Here is a 14,018-nt window from a genome sequence, read left to right on the forward strand (position 1 = left end):
TGTATCAATCCAGTTAAAAGAGTACATTGACATGAAAATGTCCATTACCATTAGGTAACACAGACTGAATGAACCAGATGAACCAGATGAACCAAATCATTGCTGGTAATTCTGGGATTTGGGTGTGTGTGGGGGTGTGGGTTTGGTTGGTTGATTAGTTTGTGGTTGGGGTTTTTTTTTGTTTTTGGTTTGGTTTGGGGGTTTTGGGGCTGGTTGTTTTTTGTTTATTTGTTTGTTTTAGAGGGACATGGACTTGGAGATGTCAATACTTCTTACTTTTTACTGATTTCAGCTAACCAAACAAAAAATGGCTTGTCTGCTTATCTGTACTTCAACTCTTCTCAGTATTAGATTACATTAACGGAGTTCAAGACCAGGTTATTCATTAATGTCTAGGAATGCTTCTCCCAGCAGAAGGCATTAGCTCATTTAGCTCAGTGCCAAGTTTGTGTTTACTTTTAGATCCAGAGAACATATTTATAAATGGCATGGGTGTATGGAAATGATCACAAACAGCATTATTTATGTTTAACTTTTATCTTTGTTTAACTCTCCTCCAATTATCTGACCAACAGACATTTTAAAAAACAGTTTATGTTCCAGTGCTTTTATTGTGGTTCAGTTCACTTCCCAGAGCCCAAAACACTTTGCATGGGGAAGGTGGTGCATACTTCAAAAGGCTGCTGGTTATTCTTATTCAGAAGGTCTTGTCATCCAAATCAAGAAATTACCCTAACAGTCAACTAATTGTGGCCTCCTATTATTTTCTGACACAATTTTTAACCTATGGGCCTGATACAGCCATATGTTAGAATACTTCTGATTTTAGGAACGTGGCAATAGAAACTGTGCAGAGAATCTTGGGCTTTCATTTTCCCTTCACACAAGTTTCACCTTTCTTAGATTCTGCTTAATCATGCAGAGCTTATGCTAATTTCTGCCTAAAAATTGGTCTCTAGTTAGTTGCTGAATTTCATGCAAGAAACTTACCTCATCTTCTGTAAGAGATGGATCTTCCTCTCGAGACTTGTAAGACACTGAACTAAGCCTCTGTAAAAAAGAAGAAAGAAAGAAAATAAAAGGCTCATTACCCATCAACAGTGTGAAATCTATAACAAAACCCTCCCATTATAATCAATGCATTAAATTTTATGGTCATTTGCTCTCAAGTTCCATTATACATAGCTAATATCCCCACTATTCAGAGTACTTCTCTGGAGATAAGAGCCCTGAGGTTAGTAAAGCTTTTTAATGTATCTGCTCTTGTCCTGACCTGAAAAGGATAAAAATAATGTAATGGTTAAAACAAACTCTGCACCACTGTATCCCTGCCTGCACTCTTCTTATGAAGTGTCTGCAGAGGCTTTTGAACAATTAGAAGTCAGCTGTTGCAATACACCAGTTGCCCTTCCACAGGATTTTCAGATTTTTAGATGACAAAAGAACAATACTCAGCTGACACCTTCTGGATGATTGTTATCCTTCATTCTGTAGGTCCTGGGCCTGCTGCATGGGAGAGCTGTGTCCTCCACCCCTGAAATGCAGTCCATGTGCAGAGGTGCTCAGCAGCCTGACCTCACAGCCACTCAGACCTGCTGCAGCCCACCCTGAGCTGCAGCCAGCTAACACAGCAGAGTCACTGAAGGATGGAGGGCTTGGTTTGGTATCAAGTCTACTTTCAAGCATCTAAATTACTCTTTGTAAAACAGGTCATGAAACATTGGGCAAAAAGCAATTTGCTCTTATGAAAAATGCCTGTGGACTTTTACAACAACAAAGATCCTGCTTCTACACAGCAACTGTGAGATGCCTCCTCCCTGGGACAAGAAGGCTTTGCTGGACTCCTGCTCCACAAGGATTCAGAGGGAGCTTTCTAGCACTGTATAAGGCTGTATTTTGGACTTTCACACTTCTCTAACTAAAATACTTCATACCACCTCCAGCGCAAGCCAGCACAGAGGACTAGAGCTATTTTTAGCATAGTCAATAAAATACCACTTCCAGGCACACAGAACTTGCTTTTTCTCTCTCTCTTTTTTTTTCTTTTTCTTTGTTTTTTCCCCTCAGAAGCTCATTGCGATAGATTCTTTCCTCCTTCCATTTTCTTGTTGTTTTTACTTCTGGTAAATACCAAACTTCAGGTTCCTGGGTACTGCTGTCAGACCCTGAACACTAAAGTTCTGCTTGTTGCTCCTGAAGAGAGCTTCCCTCACACTGACAAACTCCTTCACTTCTTTCTCACAGACTGGAGAACAGTGCTCTTTAACCTGTGGTTTGTTTACTTAAAAATAAAAAGAAAGAAAGAAAAAGGAAAAGTTGAAATATATTTTGGTTTTGTTAGATCTGCTTCTTTACAGCAACTTAGTTTAGTCTTTCCTATCTGCAGCATTATTTTTTATGCTGGGGAGTAAGTACTAATTTCATCCTCACACATTAAAACGAGCATGTGCTCATAAAATTCTTCAGTGATTTTTCTGTCATCAGTGTGTCTGTAAGCACCATGTGTCAGGACCCCTTCTACAGTTTCCCACTCAAGTACTGATAAATACCCCAGGGTGTTTGCCATCCTGTGCTGTTCCTCTCAATACAGCATTCTTTCTTCTAAATGTGAAGCTTGTGGCACATCAATTTTGGAGGATATTGTTATTGTGGAAACTTAAAAAAAAAATCCCACTTGCTCCTGTATATTTTGTACCTAGCAACATTTTAAACCATGCTGAAACCTCAACAGTAGCAACACAAATGTGTCCTTCTTGCCTTCCACTTTCCTTTCGTTCCTCGACAGCACTTGATTTTTTGCTCTTTGGCTCAGCTGCTGCTCCTGACTTGGGCACAAGAACAAGAAGAACATTCTCCTCTGGTGCATTTGTAAGAGATGCTTTGCCATCCTCAGCCTGTGCAAGGCTGAAATCAGATGGCAGCAGCCAAAAGGACACATAGAGAGCATTTCTACTGGTGCTCACTCTGGAAAGATCTGGGTGAAAAAGGAGATCTATACTTCCTTTTAAACAAAAGAAAGAACTAAAGAAATCTATTCTGCTTATCCAGCATTATTAGAAGAACTATGCTCAAGGTTTTGCAGGTGATAGAGGCCTATAAGAGGCCTCATGCTATTAAAGGTATCTTTCTTCTGCAAGTCTTTCCAAAGGATTTGGCTGGTTCACAGCCGAAAAACAGTTTAGGTAAATTTTCATCCATTGTTGCACACCTGTCTCTTAAAAGGATGCTTTGCTGTTTTCATGCTGTTATATATAGAAATGGTCTCTGGCTTGGTCCACCTAGCTCCCTCCCAGATTGGAGTGCTTCAGGAACTGGCATGGGCTGGGGATCACCCTGGCTTCCCTCTTTTAGACAGTGAGCCTGAAACAGCTTGGAGACAGTCTGTACCTGTTGGCAGGTACAAGTCTTGGTTACATAGGTGCCTCCCTGCCTGTCCCTTCTTTGTGCCCTCATTATAGTGAGGGATTCTTGCATGACATACACACAACCTCTGTCTGCACAAGGGGCAGGGCAGAAGGCTGAAGAGTTTGGGATACAGATGTCATGCTAAACAAAGCAGATAAATCGACTCAGAGAAGAGGAAGCAAAGCCAGAAACACCTATGGGGTCTAACTAAAAGAGTTATCAGTGTAACATACATTTATTTCCATGAACATCTTGGTTTCCGTTGCCACACTGAAAAAACCAGGCACTGCTTTGCATTGCTTGAAGCAGCAAAATAAAGGGAAAAATTATCATCATCACAACAGAAAAACAATCCCACAGCCACCTCCCCACACAATGCCAACAATAATGACATTTATATATTCCATCAATTACCATCTCAGCTCTGCTGCAGCTGTAGCTCTCAAGGACAGGACAGGCACACACCTCGATGCATAATGCATGTACCCAGCAGCGAGCACGGGAATCATCTGATGCTGCCCAAGATTTAACTCGGGGTGGCTTCAGCTCTGAATACATTTTAATTAGACAAACACCTTTTTTCTGGCACTTAGGGGACTGCATGTGTCATCTCTTGATTAATCCTTCAAAACCTGAGCCATTTTAATCAATTCCACTCCTTGCAGTTACTGACACTGCATACATGGTGTGCTGGGGAGCTACAGAGCAGCAAAGGCTTTTCCTTTGTATCAGTGCCTGGGAAATACAATTACTTTCTGCCAGTCTTTTCACACCTGGTAGGAAAAATTTCACTGTTACACAAAGCTGTTTATCTAAAAGTTTAATTGTAAATTACTTATGGCTGGAATGTAGGAGGGGGGAATGTTGCTGGATTATTGTTGACAATCACATCTTAATTTTTTACTTAATGAGCTCATTATTTGCAAAAATGTGTACTGAAGAGTCTAGCTAAACAATTTTTATACTGCAAGAAATGTATTCATTTGGACTATATTGTGCTTTACAAGTTACATGGTTAGTTATTAATTTAACAAGGTATTTTTCTGCCTTCTTCCTGGATTACTGAAATTCTTCAAATAAGAGACCAACCAGAAACAATAATAATACCTCAGCTCTGCTGGGATTTTTCATGTAAATGTTTACATTAAAAAGTCACATTGCCTCTTAAGAATTTTTTTAAAATTTTCATCAATACCTACCTAATATTATTTGATGACTCAGACACCAAAAATCTGCTAAACCTACAGTTCTTCCATTCACAATTAGTAAGAAGATATTCAAACACTGAACTTGCAAAAATGCAAACTCAACAGTTTATGAAAAGTCTCTGCTATGATCTGAAAGCCTCCTTATAATGACTTCTGATAAAAAACTACAAATGTTGAAAATGTCATAATTCTATTTTTCAAGGAATTGACCACAACTCATTCCTAGGGAGGAAGTATAAGCTGCTGAGAAAACTTAACTTTTGGCTGTGATTTCAGCACTTAGAAATTCCTTACACTCTATTTATATGTGACATACAGAATTTGACAAATATAAAAGCGTTCAGCTGCAATTTCTCTTTCTTTCTATCCATCCCTCTCTCCTACAGCAAAAGACGAGGTGAATCACTTTGTGCAGGTGCCTAACACTTGTTCAGCTAAGTCAAGGTGGCCCAATGAGAGAGGCACATCTAAAGTAAGGACATCCACCAAGGATGGATGCCCCCCTCTCCTTTTTGCAAGTTGCAGTTTCATTAGACAAAAAAAAGAAGGGGGGCTTCACAACAAGATATAGATGCTGACAGAGATACTGGATGCCTTTTGTAATAGCTGCCACAGATATAATACCTTCAAACAAAGAAGCAGAGATCTCCTAGGCAGTTCCTGGATAATATTTGGGAAAAGCCTTATGTAATGCATAGCTGCAATAATCAATAATACAGGCAGCAACAGAATGAGCATAGGCCTCTAATGCAAAGACTATACTATACATTATCATTATTTCCATTTACAGTCTTGCTTCATCTTGAGTGGGGTTCTTTTCTTGTTTTGGTTTTTTTTTTTTAACTGTTACCTCTCCCACTCATAGATTCTTTCTCATTATTTGGCTGTTTGATGATGGCAAATATTTGCAGCATTTACCTTTTCTGGTTTACTTGCTCCTTCTGTCACTTCTTCTTCCACTTCTTTTTCTTGCACATTCTCATTTTCATCAAGAAGTTTCATGGGTACTGGAGGGGGAGGCTCATCCTCTACATCTGGTATGTTGTCAAGAGGACTTTCTGAATTTGCACTTTGGCGACTCTTCTTATTTCGGTCAACAGAGGCATATTCTGCTGACTCAATTCTGCACTCAGGAATCTGATTCTGACCTTCAGAAACTGTCAGTGAAGCCTTTGATTTGCTGTTAGAGTTCCCTTCCATGGTGACTACTGCTCCAACATCTTTAATTTCCTTCACAGTTTCATACAAGCAGTCTTCAACTATGTTCTCCTGAGAGGAGCTGTCTTTCAAGACTTCGTAAGGCCCTTCCATTCCAAGACCTTGATCATTTTCTGCATTTCTAGATGAGATGATAGTTTCCATGGGGTTGTTAGGGGGAATACTGGGTAGTTCCCGGCTCTGGTGACATTTTATAGACTTTCCAAGACTATCCTGTTGATCTAGTAGATCAGTAGATGTCTGTACTTCTTCATAAGGCTGGATACAGGCAGCTGTGCTGTCCTCAGAAAGAACTAAAGAAAATGACAGAGAAGTATTACAAACAAAGACATAACTAAAAGGTGTGATTGGGTACTCTCTGCATCACTTTGTTTTGTGACATGCTGGAAAGGATAAATGATACTAATGCCTGGAAATGCCAAGTGATTAGTGATGCTTTTTGCTTATCAAAAGGTTGCAATTACAGACATTTCTGCACTCTACTGGTAAAGTATCTTTCTCACAACATCTAAAATAGTCTGCATACCCCCAAGTCATATTATATGGCAACAGCATTCACTGTGAAAACAGGGGGTGGGAGGTTAGTTGTGCATGGATATTCAGCTGCCTTCTACTCAGTTTCACTGAATGATTACAGAGTGCTCAGTAGTCTCAGCTGGGAAACACGTGGGAGGCCGCAAACCAAGTGCCTTAAAAAAATCCTTGTTAGATTTCCCTCTTTGCATTTCCCCATTCTTTGGAATCAAAAGGAAAGCGTTCCTTCTTCCTCCCTACCATCCCTCAGCTTGTTTAACAGGCTGGCCAGATTCTTGTTGGAATTGCACTTCTCTCAGCCCTCCCTGCACGCTACACCAGAAGCTCCTCACCAAAGGCTGAGCCACACTTCCCTTAGTCTCGCAGCACATAATGTAGGTTGACAACCTACTAACGAGCTGGCCATATGCACAAGAGAGAAGACTAGACTTCAGAACAGTAGTGTTAGGCAGAACATGTTGTTTTAGGTCCCAGAAGTGGGCCACATGTCATTGTCACTAGAGGGTATTAGGGACTGCAATGTATGGGGCTTCTCATCTTACAGCACTCTTTGCATTTGCATGCATTCATGGGTATTCATTCAAGCATGGTAGGTAACTTCACCTCTATTTCTTTAAAAAAATCACTTCTGAACAGCTTTACTTTTCCTAGTACAGTTCCTAAGGTACTACCCCCATTCTTCTGAGTCCTTGAGTGTGTTTGACATGGCAAGAGAAGCGTTGCCAAAACAGTCAATGCCCTTGATTGGATGGTTGCCATGGACATTGCTTTCTCTTGCGTTCAGAGCATGCAGACACAGTCAGCACCTGCAGGGAAACATACCCTGACTGCAAAACTCAGGACAGAACTGGAGGTGTAAGATGGTAATCACTGTCTGAACAGGAGATAGAAGTTTTACCTTGCTGGTCCTTGATTCTAGGGATTTCTGTGCTGTGCTGAGCACCCTTACAGAACCCAGAAAGCACACACCCCATTCAGGCTGGAGGGGATAATCAAAAACAATGAGAGCTCAAGTTTCTGTGCTTCTGTAATTATGGGTGGCAGTACAGGAGGGGTTGGTATAGCTGAAGGGTTGGTATAGAGAAGACAACACTGGCAGGTTAGGTAAAGGAAAAAAACAGCATTTGGTGGTTCTGCTTCCATAGCCCTGCCTCTGCTCAAAAAGCTAGCAGAAACAGTAATAAAAAGAACTATTAACAGCAAGTGCATAAAGTGTAAGTAAGAAATTAAAGCACAGGGGTTCCTGTTATTCAGAAGGGCTGTTATGCAGAGTGTAAGCTGAGTATAATATCAGACAGTCTGAAAACTGTCTGCTGGCTGACAGCACACTTTTAGCAGCAGCTCTGACAGCTGCACGTGTGGTGACTCATGGCAGAGAGAAATACTTCCATTCTGCAGGGCTTTACTCGGCACATCAAGTCCCTCAGGGAACCACACACCTACACACACAACAAGCCAATGGATGAGAACAGCAATTAGCTATAAAACAAAGTTTAAAAATTACTTTGGATACTTGTCTCTAAGGGGTAAAGTCTGAATAGCTTGGCCTCTGGTTGCAGGGATGAGGAGAGAGCTGTTAGCTGGAGTGGAACCCCTGGTGTTGGTGTTAGTGTGAAGACAACAGTGGCTCTGAGAGTGAGTTTATTTTTAGTGCAGCTGAGTAAAATATTTTCCAGTGATACTTCAGGGTGAATAATTTTGAGTGTTCAGCAAAACAAAGACTAAGGAAAAAAAGAAGCCTATTTATGTTGGCTGTTTTCTAAAATATAAAATATGAGTGACAGCACAGCACAGGACTGTGATCCAAAGCTGTAATCCCTGGAGGAGGACCTGAAATACTTCCACAGCCTCCTGGAGCACTTTTGAAACTCTAAGGTACACCTTCATTTTCTGGTTTTATCCCTGTTCCATAGCTTACCAAGATTAGAGAAGGTGCCATTCTCTGCCTGACGACCTGGTCAATCTGCAGGTATGGCTTGGTGACCCAGACCTGGGCCCAGGAGAGGACCTCAGCACCTTCCAGTGTTGTCTGGTGTGGAGGACTGGGAGCAGGGGTGTAGGGCTGTGCCAGAGCACATCGAGCAGTGAAGTGGAGATGCAGCCTAAACCACCTGAATCTCCATGAGATGATCATATCCATTGACTACCCAGCAAGGCAAATGACTTTGTGGCATTTTTTGACTTGGTTGTAAATTCTGTTTGATCTGGTGTCAGACTTGCAGAGGTGTGCAGAGTATTCTGACAAATGTGTGCTTGGAAAGCTGATGGCTGGAAACCTGACACCTGAGGGATCACCAGCCCAGGGACACCAGGATCATCTGAGGGATCTCAGCTGACGTGAGAGCTGTGAGCACTGGGATGGCACTGCTGGCTCAGGGAGGGGCTGCCACTACTCACCATCACCATTGCTGAGTGCTCCGTTCTGTTCACTGTTTGGGGGAGGCTCTGTAGCTGAACTGGTGATGGAATGGCTGAAAACCTCCTTCTCAGAAGGCTGCAACACAAATTGGTGACATTGGATCAGAATAAATGTTCACATAAATACACATGCAGTGAGTTTCATTCTCATGTCCAGAGCTCTGACTCACGGTATTATTGGCAGGAGAACCAAAACATGCCAACTAGATTCAAAGATTTATGTGCCTGTGTTTACAGATGGTAAAAAGAAATAAATGCAAAGATGTCCCCAGTGATGTCCTTTTCAAGCTTTAATAGACATTGCTATGTAATAGACATACTATGGCTTTAACCCATGAAAAGACAGCAGCTCACAAAGGGTACACTGCCCTTGGGCTGCAGATGGAGTGAAGGAAAGGCTGGAGTACAGTGGTGGCAGAAAGGGCACTGAGAAAGTGCAGATTATCAGGATCCACACAAGTTTTCCTCCTCTTCCTGCTCTGCACTTTTAAAGTTTCCCATGCTCAACCATCTCGAAATTACTGATCTATTTTCTAATCTCTTGTGTTTTGCAAGGAGCTTGGTACAAACCAACCACAAGACAGACACAAGCTGCCAGAAATAAATACTTACCACATTCATCAGATTTTCATGATCTCCATTCTGATTTTTGGCCTTCTTTTCCCTTAATGAAAAAGGCACATGAATTTTTACTACAAATTATGCTAATATACAAATGCCAATCATTCATAGAACTTACATTCCTGCAGGAAACAGAACTATGATCCAAGATAATATTGAAAATGGAATAACTGAAAATTATTACAGGAAATGGTTATGATCTCTGTGTAAAAACACCATTGAGGCAGAATGGTGATAAACATAACTGAAGAGGTACAACACACAAACCCCTTCTTCTCACTCAGTGTAAGATCACAGTAAGAAGTGACTGATGATAATTATTATATAATATAAATAAATATGTAGAGATAGAACATGGGGGAATGGCTTAAAATTGAAAGGGAGTAGTTTTAGATGTACATATTAGGAAAACATTCTTTACTGTGAAGGTGGTGAGACACTGGAACAACTTGCTCCAAGAAATTTCACGATTATAAGCCACACCTGATTGTAAGTCGCATGTCCAGGTGTCGGCAACTGTCTTGGGTTACAATACAGACTGTGATATAAGGTATCTATTCTATCACTATCTGTTGAGGGTGGGGGCAGTGATCCTTATCTCCATGGGAGATATTCTGCTAATGGGCCATCCACTGAAACCAGGCGGGGCATTGTTCTTTATCTTTTCACAACCCATCCTTCCTCCAGCGAGTCATTTTCTGCTAATGGCCCATTGAGTCCCACTGTGGGACTGATAAAATTACTGCATCCCATTGGAAGTTGCTCCAGCCAGGGGGAAGAGCCCAACATTTCTTACCAAGATAAAAACAGAGGTTTTGGGACACTAAGGGAGCCCCTTTCTCCACTGGACTCCAGAGGAAAACCGGATTTCTCCACATCACCACTGGACCTCCAGAGGGAAACTGCACCTTCTACAGGAGCACTGCTCCAACTGAATCACATCTGTCACTGCAGGAGGATGCAGCCACCATTTAATGGGACTGCTACCAACACCCTGCCTGATGGGGTGTCAGGTTGTACTCTGACTTTGTCAGGGTTTGGAGTTTGTTTCTTTGTACTACTGTATTTCTATTTTAATTTCCCTAGAAAAGAACTGTTATTCCTAATTCCCATATCTTTGCCTGAAAGCTCCTTGATTTCAAAATTATAATAATTTGGAGAGAGGGAGTTTACATTCTCCATTTCAAAGAGAAGCTCCTGCCTTTTTCAGCAGACACCTGTCCTCCAAACTAAAACAGCAACTTTTTGTTCTTTGTCCATATATAAGCCGCACCTGATTATAAGCCACACTTCGGGTTCAGACTAAAATTTTAGTCAAATGGTGCAGCTTATAATCGTGAAATTACTGTACTTGTGGATATCCCATCCCTGCAGTATTCTATGCCAGACTGGATGGGGCTGTGAGCAACCTGATCTAGTGAAACATGTTCCTGCCCATGACAGGGAACTAGATGATCTTTGAAGTCCCTTCCAACCCAGGCCACTCTAAGATGCTATGATATTAAGAATATTCTTCAATTTAATTATATCTGAAATTCTCAGATTATATTCTGGTGACAGACTACTTAGGAAGTCCCTTGAAATGTGTCAGTAAAAAATGTGTATCCTGTGAGGAATTAAAACAGGCCAACAAAATCCAGATAACTTCCATTAAATATGCTAGTCAAATTGGTAATAAGCATGAGCAGTTCAAAAAGGTATACAAATTTCATAGCAGCAAGGGCCTACATTTTTAAAGGTATGCCACTTCCCTGGGTCCTTCATAGGAGTCTAAACATGAATCACATTTCCAGTTTTTTTACCATTTGGGAAATACAGCTCTTCTTCAGAAATACTGCAATAAAGTATGAGCTTAAAATAATATAAGTCCTTCCCCTAGATGAAAAGTCAAATAAAAAGGTGAGAAAATATTGACAGTATGAAATTTTTGCTTCTTCTAAAGTCTGCAGCGAACTGTACTTCCACATTAGCAACTGCTAAAATTGCATCTAATTGGGAAATAACAAAACAGCAAGTGAGTATGCACCAATGCAGAGCAGAGAAAGTTAAAAGCTGAATTTCCTCTCTGAAAGATTTTCTGACTCTGATATTTTAGAAAAAGTAAATTTTATTTCATTTTCTATGTCCTCATCCATTTTTGAAGAGTAACCCAGGAAAAAATTCTGCACAACTGCATTTATGCATAAACAACCTGCCCTACAGAATGACCTGTGTCCAAACTAGCAACATAAGAATTTATTAAAAAACATCACCAGAATATTTCAGGCAATGTATCTGTGTAACTGCAAAGATTACTCAGTGGTTTGAACCATCTTTCTAGAGATGTTTCAAGGATTGGTGGGTTACAAAATAAAACTTAGAATTCTAGAATCTTTTGGGTTGGAAAAGGCCTCAAAGATGATACACAGTATCTAAATGCTGTATTTGTTGGTTAAAGAATATTTAAAATAGGTTTTCTACTTTTAAATATTTTTTTTAAAAAATGCTACCATTTTTACACAGATATCAAAGGAAACTGTGAAAATAAGAAGATACTGAAGTGTCAACTTACAGTTTACAAAAGTGTTTTTCCTCAATCACATGAACTTAGGCTTTTTAGGGTTGCAACCAACTTTGGGACCAGTTTTTGCCCACAACTGTTTTTGCACGATGGGCATTAAATAAATCCTGCTGAAAAACAGGACCTTCCACCATAGACACATCTTATGCCAATACAGTTCATTTTATGGCTGCACAATTTCCTGAATGTTCTCAAAGCTGAAGGGGTGAAAGCACATGCTCCTTATAAAAAAAACGCAGATTTTGCTGCTGCATTGGATTTTTTTCCCCACAGACTTGGCTGATTCAGCTGTACTTGCAGATCTAGCAATAGCAGTATGGACACAGCAGTCCCACTCCTCATAGCAAAGGGTCTGAGTGGTGTGGCTGTGGAAGGGCACCATGGACAGACTGCAGACAGACTTCCCTGTGCAGTCAGCAGGGCTCAGCTCACATCTCATGAAGGAGCCTTGAAACGTGCATAAACTAAGTCAGTAGAAGTGCCGGTATTGGTGAATTTGAATCCTCTCATGGAGAAGAAAATAAGAATAAGGTATAAGGCATTCATTAATACCACTACTTGATCCTTTCTCATTTTTGCTTGAAAGGCAGGATCAATAATATATTGCTGTACTTCAGGAATGGCCACAGCAAAGCTGAAGTATGCAATAACCTCCCTTTCCTTTTCACCTATATTTTTTTGGTCCTGTTTAGCCCACCTAATGTTCTCAGTTTCAGCTTAGGGGTGTGATCTGCTAACACTCAGTGTCTACCTGTGCTCCAGGGGATACCACTGAACAAGCACAATAGTGTACTTCCTTCACAGTAAAAGAAAAATAGAATTAGATTTTACAATGAATATAACTGCTCAAACTGAAGTCTGCTCTGAAAACTGTACCTTTTTATATTTATTTCTGCACCTCAGTTTTTCCTGCTCACTACTTATACATGAAGCTATGTCCAAAGTGAATCAAGAACCATTAAGCCTTGGAGCCTTACCCATTGCAGCTGGAGCAAAGGAAGATGAGGAAGGTGAGGAACAAGAGCGTTGTCATGGCTGCCAAACTTCCCCACAGGATTACATGGATTTGTCCACTGCCTAAAAAAACCCCTTCTAGCCCCATGGTACGAGCAGGAGCTGGTATCACTTGGGGTGGAAGAAGTTACTCCTTGAAGAAGACTGACATCTGTGCTGCATGCACCTTCTGTTTCTGCAGAAGGAAAAACACCATCAGAGGTTAAGAGAAATTTTGAAGATAATGAATCTGACAGCTACAAGTCTGGCAGGAGAGATTTGCAAATCCAGATCTTATGAAAACCAGTTTCAAGTACAAACCAGCCAGCCAAAGAGATTTTCAGCTACATTTCTGACAGTAACATAGAACAGATTTGTCAAATATTAACACAAGCTGTTACCTATCTACAATCTCAACATGAATAAAAGGTAGTACAGCATCTCTGTATTGTCTTTTCAGGAAAGGATGTATAAATCCACTTTGAGGGACAGAGTAATCTATTTTGTAGTTATATTTGCAAATGTCATTGAAAAGTGAGCTTTTGAAACCAGCTACAACTTCTGCAAAGTTAACAAGCCAGAAAGGGAGCTGCAGCAAGCGTTCACCTCCTTCTCTCTCAGTCTCTCCTGCCTGCACATGATTTGAGGCTTAAAGTGCAGTGACAAATAAGCTAGGTAAGTCTTTGAAAGGAGAGTCACAGAAACCTTTCTCACAGAAGATAAAATCCATCTTATTTCTGTGTGACATGCTTATTTTCTTAATAGTATGTCTGGAGAGTAACGATACTGAACTTTCTTTTTTAGCTTCTCCCCACCTGAGTCTCAGAAAACAACAGAGAAAAGTAAACAGGGTGGTTTTTTAAGAGCTTGAATAAACATAACTTTTGCTGCAGCACAGCAGCCCATGGGGAAGACTCCTGGGTAAACCCTATTTGTGACATACAAGTTTTGGTATACAATATATTCAAAAATTCTACATGTATTTAATGCAATACATTGTTGACATGGCAAAATTAAAAAGAATTTATTAATTCTTCACTGCTGAAGGTATCAATTCCTCC

The 14,018-nt window shown here is 40.6% G+C and overlaps 1 protein-coding gene across 2 annotated transcripts in view; it reads right to left on the minus strand.

Annotated features, from left to right (window-relative positions):
* Nucleotides 1-14,018, minus strand: part of PAG1 (phosphoprotein membrane anchor with glycosphingolipid microdomains 1) — a 112,306-nt gene that overhangs the window by 10,760 nt on the left and 87,528 nt on the right. For both annotated transcript variants that reach the window (XM_033054617.1, XM_033054608.2), the window contains exons 3-7: nucleotides 12,942-13,153; nucleotides 9,396-9,447; nucleotides 8,763-8,859; nucleotides 5,532-6,124; nucleotides 991-1,050 (exon numbers count right to left, since the gene is read on the minus strand). In XM_033054617.1, the coding sequence (XP_032910508.1) occupies nucleotides 991-1,050; nucleotides 5,532-6,124; nucleotides 8,763-8,859; nucleotides 9,396-9,447; nucleotides 12,942-13,066 (927 nt within the window). In that variant the 5' untranslated portion in view covers nucleotides 13,067-13,153. The remainder of the gene's footprint in view (nucleotides 1-990; nucleotides 1,051-5,531; nucleotides 6,125-8,762; nucleotides 8,860-9,395; nucleotides 9,448-12,941; nucleotides 13,154-14,018) is intronic.

This window comes from Catharus ustulatus, chromosome 1 (genome assembly GCF_009819885.2).
Source record: "Catharus ustulatus isolate bCatUst1 chromosome 1, bCatUst1.pri.v2, whole genome shotgun sequence".
Classification (NCBI taxonomy): Eukaryota; Metazoa; Chordata; class Aves; order Passeriformes; family Turdidae; genus Catharus; species Catharus ustulatus.